Consider the following 21016-nt stretch of genomic DNA (forward strand, 5'->3'; position numbering starts at 1 on the left):
CTGTCGCGTAATGTTGTTATTTTAATGTTATAATTAACACTGCCATTAAAGCGGGAGATTTGGCATGCCACACAACCAGGTTCATCCCACCATTTTTTCATAAAATGCCCTGTACCAAGTCAGGAAAATTGCCATTGTTGTATTATAGTTCGTTTCTCTGTATGTTACGTTTCGGCAAAAATTTGTTTTGACAACAAAAACGTAAAATACAAAGTTCAAATTCAAAGCCGAAAGTCCCAAATCAAATGGCAAACTAAAAAGCTCATACCATGTTTAATATCAGTCTCAATATCCATAGATGGATCAGACTCATATTCTTCAATGACAGTTTCGATGTCCCCTTTTACTTTCTCAATAAATTCAGTTTCCGTCAAAAGAATGTTATTAAAGGAGCAGGTCCGGTAAGGACCGATTTTGGTTTCAAATTTTGTCATTATAAACGATCCGATTCAAGCTCAAAAATGAAAAATCTACAAAATATGCCGAGAAAATGTCTCTTTTCAGATGGTTTTTGTCAAAAATGAAAGTGGCCGCATCCGTGTTCATCCTCAACCTTTATATATGGTATGTAATATAATCAAATACAACTTACATTTTAGACGAAAACCGTCTAAAATTATACTATGATGCTAGAATTGTGAAGATTTCAGTGATTTAGCATGACTTCACGGTGCTAGTACCCGATATAAGTGCCATGTATTGCTAAAAACAGCCCATATTTATGTAGCAGAAGCATTCTTTTGTCCAAAAAATAACTAAAAGTTTACATTTTAATAATTGTGTAAAACTGTTATATTTTTGGGCCAAAAAGATGTCTTACCGGACCTTCTCCTTTCCATGTACCCTTCCCTCTTTTCTGACTAGAAACCTTAAATTAATCAATACATGAGAATGGTCCGATTTATAACTTATCCCTATATCTGATGAAACTACCAACGATATAATTCGGAGTTTAGTATAACGTCCATTATAACTGTACTAGTATACATATTTTTTAGTGGCCAGCTGAAGAACACCTACGGGTGCGGGAATTCTCGCTACATTGAAGACCCACTGGGGGCCTCCGGCTGTTGTCTGCTCTATGGTCGGGTTGTGGTCGCTTTGACACATTTTTCATTTCCTTTCTCAATTTTATTCTATATCTGAGGTAATCATGAAGTAGTCCAAACGACTTGGTTTGCGATTTGGACCCTGCCATGTGTACCTTTTATCAAAAGGGTGCTGCTGGCGCCATATATCTAATGATCGAATCTAGTTCATGCATTACCTCATGAATCTTTTGACTGGGGGTTATTTGCCATAGGTTTTTTTGTCTCCCTCCACCATTTTTTTTTTGAAACCGAGGTCAGATATTTATTAACACATTGAAAATATCCGATTAAAAGTCGTCTCCGATAAAAATTCATAGCTCTAGAAATGCTTGACAACAACAAAAAATGAAACAGATACGTGTGACTTTAAGCTATTTATTTCCACGTTTTTATTTACATCTACAAATTTGTTTGTGTATATTGGTATGACATTAATCTCTATTGTCCGCGGATAGTTAAAATAACGATTTTTAAGTATTTTTGACATGCTATAAAATTGAGAATGGAGGAATGTGTTTAAGAGACAACACCCCGAACAAAGAGTTTGGCTCACAAAAATATATGAGCCATGCTTATATAGACTAATTGTTCAATTAGGAAGAAGACTGTTTCAACACATTGTCAGCATTCCTTATACTACGAAATGTGCGCCATTTTTTGTAAACCTCTTCTTATTGCCATACTTATCGGAGCTACTTTAGTCACTTGTCAAACTCAAGAAGATCAAAGAAGGCAGATGATTTAATTTCACATTCAAATATACTGATGGTGTTTTTATCATTAACAATCAAACTTACTTTTGTTTATTAGGTTGCATTAAAGTATCCTCCAAGAACTAGAAATAAATGAAACAGCAGAGACGGCTTGCTCCGTCTCATATAAACACCTATACCTTGAATTTGACATAAGCTATAATCTCAGTACCAAAATCTATGACAAACGAAATAATAAATGTCTACCACCTTAGCAGCAATAAACAAACTTCAACTGTATATTGGATATACCTTTTACTACTATTCGGTATTCAAGAGTTTTCAGTGGCGACTCAGTGTTTAAAACGTCAATAGTGTCTAGACAGGAAGTTTGTTGAACCACTGTTATCTAACGAAAAGAATGTTACCGTCTATTTGTGTCAAAAAGGTTCATCGAAGGATACCAAGAGCTAGTTGATGATTATGCCGAGAAAATTTCACAAATAATGCATGATGGCCTTGAAGTATAGATTGTGTATCCACCATATTACATGTTAAAACGTTTTTTAATCTTTACTATTGAGTTGATTGCTGGTAATACCTTTCTTGCGTGGCTCGGTATCTATTTTTATCTCGCCACTGTGAAATTGTGATATGATAATTTTTAGTAAGCTTGTCTTTTATAGATGTGTATATGCTTAGTCTATTGAACGTCTGTATGCTATTTTGTTTTTCCTTGTTTATAAAGTTATATAGGTTTAACAGTGATGATAATTTTAACACAACGTGAGTGCTGTAACCCAAGTTTTGACATTTTTACCTATATGTCTATTTGTTTTGCTCATACATTGTTGTAAATATAATGTCATCTTCTCCGACTGTAAATGAAGATGTTTCGATAGCTATAAAACCATGTTTGTTCCACTATTTTAGACGTTAAGAAATGCTCGTCACAAGTCAGGAATATGAAAGTTGTTTTCCATTTTAGTGATTTGATTTTGCCATTTAAAAAGAAACTTTCCGTTTTACATTTTCCTTTTGGTTCGTTTTTAATGTTATTTTACTTTTTGAAAAAGTATGCGACTTACTTTTCTATCCAAGTTGCTCCAAAAATTTCTAGTAAGGAAATCTAGTGATTTTATGAACTCAATAGGACATTGCATAGCAACACTTTTCAAAAGAAAGAATAAAATGAGGTACAATAATAGATAATTTTAATATAAATTAAAGGTACATTGAGACAACTGATATTCGGTATAAAAATTAAGACATAGTGCTCTCGATGAACCCCATTGCAGTTTTAACATGTTTGAATGAATTAAAATCCAATAGGCTTTAAAGATTTTTAAAAAAAGTTAAAATATTGAGTAAAGATCTGTTTTTCGTCCCTCCTAAAATAGTTAATCATATATACATCACATTATAATAAATTAATAGACATAGACACAAAAAGCCAGAAACATTCATTTAGCATATCAAGCGTTTCCGAAAAGTCCCGTGACTGGAAGCTGCCGTTACAACAGTAGGTCTCTCATTTATAGGCTTTTTCCGAACGTACTCAAGATAAGTTTGTAAGAATCATGTGCAAGTCTGAAATTGTCCCATACTAATGATATGATGACATTTTGAAATGAATTTCTTGCAGCCTCATTATCACATTTATTCGTTATCCAGGTATTTAACAATTTCTCCTGTGTATGCTGGGATGACTCTCTTTGAATTTGACTGAAAATACAAAATATATTTATGATATAAAAAAATTTGGATGGGTATCGCTATAATTTTTGACCCGTATGCATAAAGCTGCTTCGGTTCAGATTTGTTCAAAAGTGTGGATTTGTGTCTGCATATCCTTTGATAAATACTACGATTGGATATCTTAGATAAATTCGTTTTAGGCATATCAGCCCTGTGTAATGGTTTTAGGCGTATCAGCCCTGTGAAATGGTTTTAGGCATGTCAGCCCTGTGTTATTGTTTTAGGTATATCAGCCCTGTGTAATTGTTTTAGGCATGTCAGCCCTGTGTTATTGTTTAGGCATGTCAGCCCTGTGTTATTGTTTAGGCATGTCAGCCCTGTGTTATTGTTTTAGGCATATCAGCCCTGTGTAATTGTTTTAGGCATATCAGCGCTGTGTAATTGTTTTAATAGCATGTAACCTTGTTATTATTAAACCATTCGACTGTTCCTTTTCAATGATGACTTGCCGCAGAGATTATGTAATGGAATCCCCTGTTTCAAAGAATGTCTAATTTGTATAACAAAAACGTATCATCAACATAAAAATCGATACTTTTAAAAAATCTTAACAATTATAGGTCAAAGTACGGCCTATAACACGGAGGCTTAGCTCATACCAACGAGCAAGTTATGAATGACCCAAACTAACTAGTGTTAAACAAGAAAAAGCAGGAATACAACGACTTAAATATTACAGAAAAAAAATATTATTTAAAAAAAAATTCCTCTTCAAACGTACGTGGGATAGCATGGGGTTCAAAAGCTTACCAATGATATATATTTAATACACTTCTTTTCAAAACCCGAATGATACTCAAACTTTGTATTAACATTATACTCATGATTCTGTTATATATGAATCATATTTGACAAAAGTAGAGTATTAACATTCACTTCAAGTACTTACACAGAATCCTAAACTATGGAGGCAGTTGATGACGTTAAGGAAGGGACCTTTCCTTACTTCCCATAAGTCACCACTTTGGAATTGAAATTCTTTTTCCAGTCCATACTGTTCACAGCCTTTGTTAAAGTTTTCGATATTTGTCATAGCAACAAATGGTGACATGACCTTCTTCTGGAAGGTAATTGGTGGTTTGTCGTCTTTTTTCAAAAGAATGTTGATTAACCTAAAACAGAAATGACGATTTAATTTTCATTTTATTATAATTAGTTTTAGGCAATTGAAACATGCAAATACTAACTGTATTCTTTCAATAATTAAAAACATCATAAAAGAGTTAAAGTTAAATATTCCTACTGAAATATAATCATAAAATAAATGTTGATTATATTGGAAAATCTTTATTCGATAGACAGCTTTAATCTATTCAGAATTATACATTTATATGCTTTGACATATTTAAGTCAAATCTAATAACGCTGAAATTAACATATTGACAAGTAATAAGTACTCCTCCTCTTCTTACCCACAGCTTAATCTCGTTACCTGTTTTCAATGTGTCAATGATTTGTTATGACACGATTTTAACATACCTTTTTTATATTCCCCAATGACTAATTAAGAATCTTTTCAACAAACGAATGTTCCCTCTCCCTCAGAACAATTCACCCTTAAACGAATTCGGATATTCCTTTCTCTGTATAATTTTTTTCAAACAGCTCTTCGTTTTTGTAAGTAACTATATATCCCTGTTTTTTAAATCATTGTCTACATACTGAAATACATGTACCAAATAAGGAATACGACAGTTGTTATCCTTTCGTTTGATGTTTTTGAGTTTTTGAAATACCCATTTAATAAAGGAAATTTCTTTTAGAATCCTCCTCGGAGTTCAGTATTTTTGTGATATTACTTTTTACATGTTGATGATTAAGCATTCCCATAAAGGTTAATCCAAAAACGCTTCAGACACATGAAACCTATTACATACAGTCATTTTCATTTGCTAGCACTTGGTGTTTAACACTGCTGATGACCTGTAAGTCCCTGGAATTCCTCGGTTTTAGTTTGTAACCAGGATTAATTTTCACTCAATCGATTTACGACTTTTGAACAGCGGTATACTACTGTTGTCTTTTTTAGAGTATAATAAGTTCAGTAGTCATTGCTTTAGTACTACCATAACTATAACCAATCTGTTCTGAAATTCCCCGTTTGAATATTCAATAATTAGTGATAAACATATGTGTCTGCTTTATAAGGCAAAGATGTGTTTTTCTTATAACGGCCCCAATTTTCCATATTGCATTTAAAGTTTTTCTATGTCTTTTCATCCCTGGCTTTCAAATGATTAATTTTGAGCGTATCTGATGAAGGATAATCAAGCAAATAAAAACCTTTGATAGAATATTTAAACAAAAAAGAAATTATAATGACGACTAGGGGATTTTTAGACATAAAAGACAATATAAATGAATAAACTTGTAAGCTTGATTAATTGCTACATCGTCTTTTTTTAATAAACTGAGATATCAAAATATATCAATAAATATTTTATTTATTGTAACATAAATAGTAAGGTTGACAGACAATTCGATCTTTTTTCTACACGGGAATATCAGTGAACTTTTAATTAATAAATGTATCGAAATTTTTGATGCGTTGTCCTTTTACTTGTTATTTTTAGAAACACAAATCTAAATCATTGACAATATCTTTGGAAACTTAGAAAACATGGATTAGCGATTCAAGCGGTTCCGCAAAAACACGTGACCGGAAGCTGCCGTTTTATAAGTGTTCAATCTGAGGTTGGTTCAGTGTTATTCCTCTGTACGTACATCAGTCCTCATATTGTTAAAAACTATTTAAATTGTAAATGTTTGCAAATTAAAGATAAAAAATGTCCAATCTAAATGAAATGATGACGTAATGCCATGAGTCCTTGCAGCATTTTGTATCACATCTATTCGTTGTCCAAGTATTTACGAATTTCTCCTGTGTATTTTGGAGTAACTCCCTTTTTGTTTGCCTACAATAGAGACAAAAGTGTATAAGTATGTCGTTTTGATAATTGAAATGAAAACATATCATACATTCAATCATTACATCGCATAAATAATGAAACAGCAGGATTTCTAATGTTTTCCAAAAATTCACATTCTGTTGTTTTCAAATTATTTGACTGAATATTAATCTCTGTTCATTGTCCTTTTTACAATTCGGATACAGGCCGCATATGACATATTTTGAATCAGCTGATATAAAACTCGAATTGTTCATGTTTTGTTTTTGTAACGCTAACTCATATTTCGCATACTCGATTGTAACATATTGTTAGAATAGTAATATTATGCCTGAAAAGTAATTTCTATAATACGTCACTTTAATTGTCTTAAATATTTTTTATTTTTTTGTAAACTGCATTTAGATTGTATTACTCCTTATTCAGTGGGTTGTGTTAAATTATTTCCCAGTACTGCTGTTAATAGCTATATTAATGAAGTCTTGTAGTTCTTAGCAGCAGATATGATATTTCTACGAATAACATTATTGGGTTGTTTGCATTTGTAAAAACAATGAAATGTTCGTCAAATTTTGTTGTATGTTTGTGCACAATGCTTTAATCTGATATTCTTCATTTTTTCTCCCAAGAGCTTGGAATAAAGATATACAACACCATGGTTTTACATGTGCAAAAAAGGAATTCAATAGGGCAGTCAAGCGTCACTGATGAGTCCTTTGTACACGGAACGCGCATCTGGCATACAAAATTTTAATCGGTATGTTTGATATACTAATACTGGTTTGAATTCGACTTTCAACTGGTTATGTTTTAAGTACAAACTCTTTGGTGACTAAATAGTGTCTAAGTTTCAAAGATTGATTTGATCTTCATATATACTACACTTACAACAAATCCTAAGCTAGAGATACAGTTGATAACATTGAGGAAAGGACCTTTTCTTACTTCCCACAAATCCCCACTTTGGAATTCGGATTCTCTGTCTACGCCATAATCTTGAATGCCTTTGTTGAAGTTTTCAATGTTTGTCATGGCAACGAAGGGTGACATGACCTTCTTTTGGAAATTGATTGGTGATTTTCCATCTTTTTTCAATAAAATATTGATCAACCTATGGAGAATTTTTAATCATTGTAAACACAGAGAAATATTAACATGAGCGTATAATAATTTAGCCGACAATATTTCAACATTTATACTATTTAAAACAAAACTAGAATATTGTGACAAAGATTGAATTAGAAAATAACTATTGTGTATATATCATGAAGAAATAAAACACGGTGATGCTACTTTTCCTTCTTATCTTCTTCAATTTATTTGTATATGAAGATTTTGAAATGTCCGCATCGATAAAACGAAATTCTAACGTAACGTATTTTACTTAACTTTATTTCAACTACTTAAGGGCAAATGATCAATTTTATATTGTGCAATGAACATGAATACAAGACTATTCTTCCACTATAGTTCAACTTACCTAATTGATTTATTTCACAAAGCATGAAGATCTGCAAATTTGCAATCAAACAGCATTCAAGCAGGTAAAGCGTTCAGTTCAAACCCCAGGGAGCCAATCATATAGCTTCCGTATAAGCAGATGATCGAATATGTCCATATGAAAATGTTACCGACGCGTGAATATGAAATCGCTAATAAATCAATATATCGGTACAAATTCAATGTTCTATAAAATATTTCAACTAGTTTTGACTTCAAAGTATCCGAAAATTCTTATAGAATGTGAATATTTAACTTTCAGAGAAATTTCTTATTGTGAACTTTCCTTTTATAAGGTTTCTAACAATTGTATATGATTGGAGACATTGGTAAATATATTTAACTTAATAACAATTTACTAAATCTATGTCAAATATGAACTAAACAGGGAAAAGGTATGAGCAATGTGTATAATAGCATGTATATGTATAAATTTGAACATAAATAATGAAATAGAAAATGTTTAATGAAATCGACAAATGAAACAGAGCAATGAGCAGAATACAGGCAATAGTAAATATTTGTTAATGTTATGCATCAATTAGATACAATAACTTACAGCTTTCATACAAACACAACTAACAAAATTTTAAAACGATCAGATAGGTATATAATAAAAAGAAAAGCAAGATGATTAGAATCTTATGTTATGGAGTGCTATGATTCAAGTGCTTTGATAAGTATGCCGTTTAAACAATATCGATACAGATTTGTTTTCCCAAATTTCATTAAAGGATTTTAAATTTTTATTAACGCAAATTGTTATTGACTGCATCGTTATTAAATTTAACACTATGTAAATTGGTCATAGTAAGAATGTCTTTTTGGAAGCTTTAACGCAAATATGGTAATATATGTGTGTTTTTATTGCTAAGTAATTCAAAAAGAAGAGTAGGAATATTACACTTAACGGAATGACAACCAAAAGCTTAAATAACCAAAACTGATAAATAGAAAATAAGCGAAAGACGAAAAGGCGAAAAGCAGTTCGTAAAATCCTATTTAAAAACTAGATATTATGTAAATTGCATTTACAACAAAACAGAGATACTCATATGCTTCGGCAGGATATCAGTTCCTGCTTTACTAGTTTTATCAGTCGTATTGCCAGTGACATGGAAAATTGCTATGAAAAGTGGCAGTTAGTGGCATTACTAGTTTACATTTGCATTATTCGGTATACATAATAAATTATGTTTTAAAACTGCTGGAAAATAAATATGAAAATATACAATGGTCAAAAGAAGTATTCTAACTAAAATCGTGCAGTAATGCATTGATGTTGAAATCAATTTTACAATATATTAAGGCATACATATAGTTATGGTATTTACCCATGCATAATTTAGCACTAGCAAATTAACATATTTTATTCGTTTTAATTTCTTACAAAGAGGAGACTATTACTGTACTGACAAGTTTTGCTCAAATCATTTATTAAAGATAAGAAACACAAAAACAAATCCTAGCTTCGTCATAAAGACCCAATATGAACGAGCATGCTATGAGTTTGGCCATCAAACCAAAACTGAATTTAATTTGTAAACAGTATGTTGATTGTTTATGCATTCCATTACAACACTTCATTTTAGTACAATAATTTGACGAATGGGATCAAATTTAAAGATTAAGAAATGTAAGTGGTTAATTTAAATAATTTATTAAATATTCTTCTGGAATTCATTTTTTTCGAAAGCATGCTAAACGTATATGCAACATATAATTTAAGATTAAAAATATAAGTATGTTGAATGTTTCTAGCTTTTTTTGCAGAAATAACACAATCCAAGAAAAGTTATGAAAACTAAGTAAGCGATGCAACAGCAACAGAAGACTGAAACATAGCTACTCACTTGCAAAGTGCAACACCGTCCCTTAAATGGTTGCAAATTGACTTCCAATCAGTGCCAGGCTATAAAGGAAAGGAATAGTAAACACAAGCCAAATTACTAGTCTATGATATCTATATATAGACCAGGAACTCGACTGGAATGATATATGGGTAAAGGTGAAAGACGTCTTCGAAAAACAAATTAAATACAAGACTATTACTTTTCTTTTAAAACAAAATTAATTCATTTGCAAAATAGTTTTTGAATTTTCGAAGACCTACATTCAAAGTGGTAATGATGAAAATTGAATCTTGAGGTTAGATGTGTGTGGTTGCTATGGTTACTATTACAAACATACCTTTGCTCAGCCGCAATGCTTTAATAACCAAAAGTACATGTCTACTATTCAATGTTGACAGTAAATTTTCAAATATTTTTTCGAATTTCACAAATTGAGTTTATTTTAATATGGAAGGCGATTGTAAAACAAAAAGGCTTGTTTGAGAATCTTCAGAAACATGTCAAGTCATTATATATTCAAATTATGTGAGACAATGAATTGAGCTTTTCAAAAACGATACGGACTTTTCCCAAATATAATCAGCACATTAATATTCTAAAAGTAACACAGATTTTTTTCTAAATGTATTCAGATGAAAGAAATATTCTAAAATTAAATTTCATAGTTAAATTCAATCGAACTGATCTGGACAAATAACGTGAAATGAAAGTTGTAATGCCCTTTGTTATGCGCCAAAAAATTATAACTTCATAGACAGCAATGATTTCTGTAGTTATGCATAATATTCATGATTTTCTGTTGATCCTTATATGTTGAAAATTAGTTAAGATGAAAACTATACAATCTCAGTCATCTTGAAGAGTACGTAAAAGCAATTATGTATATACATGTAAACGTTTAGAGTTATGAATGCAAAAAAAAAACAAGAAAAAAAACTAATATGAACGCCATCTTTGGTATTGACCTCTTTGCTCTTAAACATCTCTTTTCATGATAAGTTACTTTTTTTTAAAAGAGTAAATTCAATATCGGTCGAAAATTAGTATTGCTGTAATATTTGCTTTTACAATAAAATTAAATACATGTGTATATAACTCAATAAAGTATTTCTGATAAATAGGCTATTAATATAATAAAATGATCTACACATTTTGACTATAAATAAGACTTACGATTGGGTCGTGCTCGCTGCCGACCATGGCGTTTACCCAGTTGACTACGTGAGTAGGAGTTCCTGCTGCTTCCTCTCTGTCGTAGTTCTAAAAATAGATCAAAAATATTAATGACGTAATAGCGTTCAAAGTCAACTTTTTAAAGCTTTTATTTAGAATCAATATTCAATAAACTAGATAAACACAAGTTCTAATGAGCTGTTCAGATCGACAAAATATATGTTTACTTACAAAAGTAATAAAAATACAATTATAAACTTACATAAGATATAAACGTTTAAATTATTGTAACAGTTTCAGTCATATGTTTCTTTCTATTTTTACAGTGCTTTGTGTGAATCCAAATAAATTTCAAACATTCAAATTCAAAACTAATCTCTGATTTTTGTTTAACTTTATATATTATATTTTGTAAATAAATTATCAAAATCAAGTGGAAAATTTAAGCAAACTTTTATCAACATATATCATTGTTTCCTTAAAATACATGTGTACAATAATATATAATAACACATTCAAAATAAAGTACATATCAAATTCAATATAACAGTAAAAGGAAGTAACCGTTTAAATTTCATAAACTTTAAATAGTGAATGATTAAATAATTAGAATTGTTAAAACAAGATACTTTCTTGCTATGCTGAATATTATGAATAGTATGAGAAATGTCGATACTGACATTTTTACAAGCCAGAATAGAATTAGTGTACATTAGTATACATGTAGCACAATGTATATGTAGAGAGAGAGGGAGAAATATAGATAAATATATATCACTTTCTAAATTAACTCCTTAAACTTAATTCTAATTCAGACAATGCTATAAAAAAAAATCTGTTAAACGGATTGTGTATTTCATAAAATTGATACTTGTTACATTTTTCTATTACTTGTTATTAACTCAAAAAGATAATCTTAAGTTAATCCCTTCAACTTCCAGCACTGGTATCTAGAAAATACGTAAAAAAAATAAAACACATCACACAATAGGTGTAGTTCAGAATGTGATGGGATTTTTATGCGAGAATTAAACATATAATAAAACAGACCATGAAAATGAACGCAGATGAAGCGATTGTAGGACGATTATATATTTTCAAATATATTTGAACCATGTATCAGTATATGTTGGTTTTTGGTCATTAATATTTTGATTTTAAATCTGTTACAAAAAGTGTGTTATACTTCATTATACTTGCTGCGCCAATTAAAAATTATTTTAGCCATTCGTATAATCAGATACCATTAGTTACGTCCATTTAACACTGCCACCATGCTTAAGTAAATTTTTAGCATAGTATAGTTGTTTCTCTTGTATGTAAATATTGTACTATGTTTAATCAAATTTTGAACGGTACTGTATGTGTGTACACATAATATGATGTAGCTAATTTATTTCATGCAAATGATGTAACGTTGACTTTGCACTATATCCCTAAATCGGTCAAGATTTTGAAATAATATATAAATTTAAAACATGGGCATTATCCCTATATTTCGGCAATGATATAACAGCATGTTTTCTTCTTCTAAATTTTGAAAAGTTTTCAGGATACATGTTAATGCTGAAGTCAAATAGACAAACAATCGCGAATTTATATTTCATGAAGTTAAACGTGAATACATAAATGATGCATTCCACAGAAAAATTATAACTCGATCAACCATGCTTCATTCTATCTATTGCTTTTTAGTATATTTACATTGTGTACAATTCACAGTTACATGTATGCGTGCAATAAACTAAAAACTATATATATAAAGTGATGCGCCTTAGTTGTATGCTAGTGCAGTTACATTTTGCATTGTCAACGTCACGACAAATTTGGCATATATATGTGTTTATATTCTAGCTACAATCTATTAAATGGATTATACTGTACAGAGAAACAACTAGCTCTAGATCTTACTAATTCCAATTTACGTTGCACTTCATAGCCTAATCCTGACTTAGAAGCTCGGAAGGACATCCTCGGCCCTCAATGTGTAGTGTTTTCTGTTGCTTATACTGCGAATAAATGATAAATGATATTAGTGGGATAATGAGACAAAGGGGCACAACTCTAAGTGTTATTTGTCATTTGAATCATGACGTCAGACTACTACACTCTTGGTCACGACGTTGAATCACGACACTAGCTGAATGCTTTATTCCACATTGAGTTTTATTTTTGAATGAGGCAAAACCATGTACATCATTTTGTTGTAAATCAACTTATTTTGAACACAAGTGTATAGCTTTCAAATATGTTTGAAACATTTTTTTTCAAGCTTTGTTTAACAATAAATGGGTAATGGCATGAATATCGGTGAATATTATCCCTAGAAGAATGTATATTGTACCCGTGTAGTGTACAAATCTACTGAGGACAATATTTACGCAGAGTCATGCTCAGATCAGAGACAAATGTGGAATAAAACATTCAATAATCACGTGTCACGATCACGTGTCATGCCGCTTACCGCTTCCATCTTCTTTTCCACTTCATATCCCAAGCCGGATTTATTTGCACGACCAGTTCCAGACATCTTGAAATTCGGATTATCTGTACATAACAAAAGTATATACACTTAAAAATAAATGCTTACTTCTTCCAATTTCTTTTCAACTTTTAACCCAATACCGCTTTTTGAAGCTCTGCCACTCATGGTTGCTGATATGTTGTTTTGCTGTTTATTGAAAAGTAAAAAGAAATACAAATACTCTTTTCAACTAAAAAAAACTTATCGGCTTTTAGAAAGTTTAAATGAGGAGAGCGTTTAGTCCATTACACATATAAATTAGTAAGGATGAAATAAACAAAGAGAATTGTAGCAAGTCTACCAGTAACACTATATCGTAGTTGCAGTGTTGTGAAAACAATGGAAGGTTGGTCGCTTGTACACAACTAGTTTTGAAAAGGCTATCCATTTACTATTTTTTATTTATTTTATCGAGGTCGTTTTCTAAATGATAACTAACGCAATCTCAAAATAAATTGAGAATGGAAAAAAGCATATACTCGTTTGTGTTAGATTTTGTATATTTGTAGTATTGATGAAAAGGATATAAATGATTTTTTTTTATTTTCCAATAAACATTTTTTTGTCAAACATTGTATAGCATGTTATGAACAGAAAAAAGAAGAAATAATCAATCAATTGTTGTTAGGTAACCCTGAACAGTTACCTTTAATTACACACAAAAAATAACGGTTTCCTTTACGTCATTGGCAAATTTTCAAAACATTGTGCAAATTACTAGATTTATGAGTCAGACTCGCACCTGCTTTCACCTTAATTTGATTACTTCGGTTTCAAGGGATTATAGTTGCTAGCAGTTTATATCTACAAGGAAGCAACAAACGTGATATTAACATCTTCAAATCCTAGCATCAATATAGTCCTAAAACTCGCAAGATCAACAGTGCACAAAGACTCTGTTAACTGGGTAACTTTGAACAAAGAAACTGAGATAAACAATCTAGAATAATTTATCAGCAAAAGTAATGTAAATAAAACTATTTCAAGAAGGCATTCATCCGAATGTTTTGACAGGCAGATAATGGTGATATTGTTTCAACGTCAAGAACGCTACATCTCAGTTAGATTTTCAATAATGTATAAGTTCTGGTGTGATGCCAGAGGTAGTCTGTGTAAACATAATTTCATAGTTTATCGGTGATACATCTTATTATAATACCAAAATCCAGAAAGAGTCGACCACGCAAGGGTTACTTTAGCTATATCCTCGACTTGATAAATTCAAAAGAAAGGCGGACGATATGAAATGGGCAATCAAACTCATAAGCCGAAAACAACCCGACAACGCAATGGCAAAAAACGAAATATGACAAAAAAACAAACAAAAGTATAAAAACCACAACGTAAAAACTTAAAAAGGAGGAAATTGAGGCAAATAAAAAACCAATCTGGTATACTAGAGTGCTTCGGAAAGGTGAGCATTGACCTTCTCTATGTCTGGTACCCATCGCGTTAAAACTGTCAGATGTCAAAATTTAGAAAGAGAAAAAAAGAATGTGCGTATTGTGCAATTATGATTTAAATCTGGTCTTGTCTATGATGCTATTAGTTATGAATATAGTCAATTACATTTTACTGTTTAATTTTTGGTTACTTAAGGCCACAATACATTATATATCATGATGGAATAGACAATGAAGTTTCATGAATTAATGAATTTCAAAGTATGTTCAGAACCAATGAGCTGTGTAAACTTATTAAGGAGATCAACAACCAAGTAAACTTAACAGGGTGCATAAATGTGTTTGTCTCTTTTCGTGTGGTAGTTAAATAACTGTAAAGAAATATATAAAATTATATCTTTAAATCATGTAAGAACAGTGTAAAATCCGGAAATAAAGTTAAAAAAAATGTTGTGTCCCTTATTCAAAAGACATGTTCATAACATATGAATAAATATGGCATTCGTCTATGCAATTAAATTTCACATGAAGAACTATAGTATTCGTCTGTGCAATAAAAATATATTTATGACCGTTACTATTTTGCTTCTCTTGGTTCTACAAGTGTCAAAAAAGATAAAGTCTGCTGACCGATAGTTTAATTTCTGTTTTGTCCAAACAAAAAAAATATCAGTCACTTTTCATTTATTTCAATGTTTATTTAAGTACAGAACAGAAAACAAAACGAGTACTTATTCTACAGATTTTAATAATAAAAAAAATCTATTTTAAGTAAACTTTTAAAATAAAGACATACTGTATACGTAATATTAAAAGGCCAGCATATCACATCTTAAAATTTCACTTTTAAGACAAAAAATAAATCTGTTATAAAAGAAACATTTTTCTTCAACGCGTCTAGTGGAAATCGTGCACTTAAAACAAATGAATTGCTTGTACTGCGTAGACAAGTTTAATCGTTAAATCCAGAAAAAAACCCAAGACGGTATCTACCACGCAAATAGATTTGATTAACCTTGACCGCACATGCTTTACTGAATTACACGTGCATTATTATCTTATCTATTTTTATCATCATCAGTGCCTTATATTTACATACGCCTGTGTGTGTGAGTCATGGAATCTTCTGCAGTGGAAGATGTTTTGACAATGTATTTCAGCAATGCGGAAATAGCATAACAATTTAATACAGTTGTTAGTGGATAAGATCAAGACAGATTATAATTAATCGTTAAGAGCTCTAGAGCCAGCCATTACCGCACAAGTACAATGTAATCACATTATAATTGAATTCCATGAATGTATCAGATACTTATCGTCAAATATGCACACTTGAAAAAGACATGCACCAGGAATTTGTTATATTCCAATTTGACGTTGAAAAAGGGGGAAGGTAAATATTTTCCACATTACCGACATACTAATATTTATCAGGTACAAATCCGAGAATTTGCGGAGACATAAGAATTCAACAAGAGGTATGGGCACGCACTAATGCATGTATACATGTGTGAGGCATTATACTTTTGTTTTATACTGTAATCGACATCGTAGTAATCCGATTGCGTTATCATCAATTAGGATCAAAGAAATAAGATTATCAGAACTAATCCTTGATCACAATATACATCTTTGGTTCACCGTAATCCTTGTTACGTACATTATTTTCCGCCGACGACACTTAATGCAAATTATTTGAAATTCACAGGCAGCAAACGATGTTGAATGCAAGAATAAAACGCCAAAACCAGTTTAAAGTTCATAATGTGACTTTTGTTTTTGTAAAGCAATTCTATTTCATTCTTAGCCTTGCGTATTTTCTTTGAAATAAAATTTGATAAAAGAAAAATGCAATTCAACTTTTCGTCACTTATTCCGTATTGAAATTTACAATAAACACTTAAGCGTTATATACAAACAGGTTGTATGGCATTAAATACGTCTTGAAAATTCTCCTCCTTATTAAGTTCAGAAAATAATGTGTCTAGTTATGATAACTGAAATTGTGAACTGCTACTTGTATTTTTTTATTTTGCTATAGGTATTTGATACATTTTAGTGATATAATATTTGCATTCTTCAAATATCTATGTTTCCAAACACGTAAATTATTGGGTGAAAATATATAAGAAACAGTAGAAAATTTAGAAGCGCATAAACATTTCCAAAAATATACCGACTGCTTAACCCATCAATCAGACACACACAAGTACGTATCAGCTAATTACTAATGGCACAAATATGTCGGTAATATTTATAGCTGATTATGTATCTCCTCTGATACTTAAAATAGAGCATCAGCAGAAATTGTCTTCAATTTATGCAGAATAAGCAAAAAAAAAAAAAATACACAAATTTTCGGTTTCAAAATATTTTGGAAAGATAGAGTTTTCTCGATAAATATACGTCCTTTGAAATTTTATATGAATTTGAACAGAGTATTATAACACCACTTGGCCTTTAGGGTCAACAGATTGAAGAGCAATATAGCAAGCATTGTCCCAAATCAACATAGTGGGCACGTCACACTAATAACGTCATTGTAGCTCTGATGACGATCAATACTTAAACATATATAATCCGATTGAGAAAAACGGAAAGAAATATTCAGTGACATCAAAAATGTGCACTTCCCACCACTTGCATGAATGTATGAATAGAACTGAGTAAGAATTTTTATATATTTTTTCTATAATATTGAAATATTGACGACAATTTAACGTCGCTCTAGATACAATACTAACTGAAAGGTTTAAGCATATAATGTACATTTTAATGCAAATTGTAATCTGTTTCATATATTAACAGGTCTTTCCTGAATTGGTTTTATTCTAGATCGATCAGAGAAAAAAAAAATGTTTTTTCTGAATTGGTTTTATTCTAGATCATCCAGAGAGAAAAAGGGGGGGGGGGGGGGTCTTTTCTGAATTTATTAAATAGGGAACTATCTAGATAAAAGGGGAGGGTTGATGACGTAAAATACTATTTTCTCTGTCAAATGATTTTGTGCAACTGTCCCAATTCAGAAACCACGAATGTGGTTGTTATTGTTTTTTAATGTGTTATTAAAATGTATTGCAAAAACTTCGATAGTCTCTGTATTGTATTAGTTCGCATGGTGTATGGATAAAATGTTTGTCTGTAGACTGTAAGATTAGACAATAATTTGTATTCCCAAATAAGCACCTTGAATGGCATATAACCAAAACAGCTTTAAACTTTCGAATATATTCATAAATTTGAACTTTAATATTGAATCTTAAACTACAAATATATTAGGTTAAACCTGGTGACCTATAGTTGCTAACGTCTATGTAATTTTTTGGCATTTGCGGAGAGTTGTCTCATTGGCAATCATACTACATCTTCCTATTTTATGCTAATATTGATATTTGAAATTGACATTACCACCAAGGCATAACGAAGTATATTGTGATTAACAGCAGGAACCAAAATTTGATGCTCTACGGAGAAATGTGTACTTGTAACAAATGAAGAGTAGTCAAGCACACATATTATTATCTCTCAAGATGTTTTGCTTTAAAAACTAGTGTTGTTGGGTAGCTGTCTTATACGCGTTTATCTCACATATATTCTTATACAAGAAGGTATAAAACGAAGAAACGTGTGCTTCCTTTACGAAATGTGATTTATTAAGTAGTTATGTTATAGGCTTAAGTTATCGCTTTTGATAAGTAATGCAGCAATTAAGCTTAGTTTTTCCCTAGGTTTTCCCTATCTTGTCTCACTTGCAAACCGTTAATAATGCTACATGTAAAAGTGATTGAACTATAGCATGAGAATCGTTCCGCTGAGATGATAAAATCTCACTTCCTTGTTCCCGGTTTAAACTTCCTGAATGTGTAGCAAATCTACGGAACAAATTGGAAAATAAAGAAACTACAGTGGAAAGTGGTCAAACAATTCATTAAGTAGATACATAATATTTGTAAAAAGGTAAAGTATACTTACTCTAAAGATTGAAAACCTTCCTTCCTACTCCGTACAACAGGCGAACTAACGTGAAAATATTATCAAATTCCTCGTTTTCACCAACCGCCCTTATTATTGATGTTTTGGGAGGCGACTTTCCTGCTATGGAACTTGCGCCCTTCGCCTACTTCTATCCTTTTATAGACAGACAACACGCGCCCATCATCTGATAAATACTTTGGTTCGCTTAGTGAAGGGTAACTTGAGACACAACGATAACATAGCGTTGCTTGAGTCAACGGTAGAAAATATACAGCATATAATTAACTTTCGCTGTGTATTTCTATATATATTTATGATTCGCGTTTTTTGTTTTACTTGTGAAATTATTAATGAAAGAATTTCAACTATTTATCTGCTTGCTCGTGTGTTGTTATTATAGGAATTTATTATATTTTTGCAGTGGGATTTGTGCTTATTGCGAATAAATGTCTTTGAGAAGAGAAATCACAATGGCATGGAATGTGCGTTGTATGATAATATCACATGCAGATCATTTTATCTTTATAAATCAATTGAACCAGATTAAAGTTTCAAAGATGCACTATTCTAAATTCTGTCAAAAACATCATAAGCAAAAATTAAGCTTCATTGTAGCATCTTTATCTATCGAGCTTTATCTAACTTGATCTCTTTAAAACTTTTCCAAAGTTGTTTTAAACGGATAATTTTTCGAATTTGTTTTACACGCGATTTTATTTTAATCAGTTTGCAAGAAATAAAAAAAAATGTTTCTTATTTCGTGCATGTACTCTAATACTTGCTGCTGAATTTTCAATGTAAAGTAATTAAATTTTAAACTTTTAAAAAAAAAATGAAATTTTATTTTAAAAAAAAATGAAATTTTATTTAAAAAAAAATCTGACTCGGTCTACATACAATGGTTCACGGCTTACTTATATCATAAAAAATATTTAATAAAACATCAAGGTTCGAAAAATAATTTCGAAATATTACAAAACAGATTTGATCATATTGGTAAATTAGGAACTAGAATTCACAAATTGACAATTGAAACTGGTTGATGGGACGGTTCAGAAAGACAGAGAACATAGTGTAATACATGTAAATGTCAAGAATTAGGTGACGACTTTCATTTTCTTTTAAATTGCAAATCTGCAGTCGACTTACAAACACTTTTTTTATATTTTGTACTTGAACAGAGTAAAATTCACGTATTTGAACTTTGTAATTTACTGCAAATACAGCATAGAAATAATTTAATTATAAAAAAAAAAATGTCTGTTATGAAAGCTATAAATTCACAGCATGTTAATTTGAGTAGCATTTGCCAATCTATTCATCTAAATAATCTTTTATATCAATTATAACAATTTGAGTGTGTCAGGTGCACGAAGTATTACAATGTATATATGCTATGTCTTATATTTTCATTCTGTGTTCCAGTGTATACAATGGTTTAAAAGAAGAAAATGGTCTTGTCTTGATTATAAATATATATTAGACAAGCTCAGTAATATTGTAAAAAGGTTATGAAAAATATATCAATGTTCAACTTCTCTCTCAATTATTCTATAACATATCTGTACTATTTGATATCGAATAGTGTAGACTATCTTGTTTTGGAATGGATGTGAAGTTAGCAGCCGGTTCAGTTTTGGACCTTGTTTCACTTAGATTATATTCTGAAATAAATCATAAAAACGGTACCAATCGATGTATATAAGTGTCATTCCGAAGTATGTACATATGTATTTATGCGTCTTTAACACTGACACTACTTAGCTTATACCTCCGGGTAATAAATAGATAAATAGCTAAGTATGACAATTGCCAAAACATCTGAGTTTTTTCACACTTGTATAATTCTTGTTTGTTCTGCACTAATTTTGGTGATTGTTTGTACTCAGCTATACTAATCATCGAGCGAAACGTATCACTCTTCTTTGGGTCAATTGAATCATAATGTATGCTAATATCATCTGTATGGCAAAATACAACGAATAACTGAAACTTCGTAATCAACGGAAGATTGCAGCTATATCTTTCAACTCACAGTACTGCATTGACAATAAAATGCGTGAGAATTTGTAAGAAATTTTATGGACTTTGGTTTAAAAGTGTGGTATATAAACGCCAAATTTGTTTTAAATCTGTAG

General features: G+C 30.9%; 1 protein-coding gene across 6 annotated transcripts; it reads right to left on the minus strand.

Moving 5' to 3' along the window:
- Nucleotides 1-2980: 2980 nt before the first annotated feature.
- On the minus strand, nt 2981-19028 carry LOC134685033 (transgelin-2-like). 6 transcript variants are annotated; one of them, XM_063544394.1, is made up of 7 exons: nt 19011-19028; nt 18876-18960; nt 12888-12985; nt 10977-11063; nt 9804-9862; nt 4431-4653; nt 2981-3508 (listed from the first exon to the last, which is right to left on the minus strand). In XM_063544394.1, the coding sequence occupies exons 3-7, from the start codon at nt 12945-12947 to the stop codon at nt 3443-3445; spliced, it is 495 nt and encodes a 164-aa protein (XP_063400464.1). In that variant the 5' UTR covers nt 12948-12985; nt 18876-18960; nt 19011-19028; the 3' UTR covers nt 2981-3442. The 6 variants fall into 6 exon arrangements, with proteins under 6 accessions (XP_063400464.1, XP_063400459.1, XP_063400463.1 ...); XM_063544389.1 differs by lacking the exons at nt 12888-12985; nt 19011-19028 and adding an exon at nt 13441-13523 and having other exon boundaries at nt 18876-18966; XM_063544393.1 differs by lacking the exons at nt 12888-12985; nt 19011-19028 and adding an exon at nt 13567-13647 and having other exon boundaries at nt 18876-18966.
- Nucleotides 19029-21016: the final 1988 nt, after the last annotated feature.

The sequence above is a fragment of the Mytilus trossulus genome, chromosome 9 (assembly GCF_036588685.1).
Source record: "Mytilus trossulus isolate FHL-02 chromosome 9, PNRI_Mtr1.1.1.hap1, whole genome shotgun sequence".
Lineage (NCBI taxonomy): Eukaryota > Metazoa > Mollusca > Bivalvia > Mytilida > Mytilidae > Mytilus > Mytilus trossulus.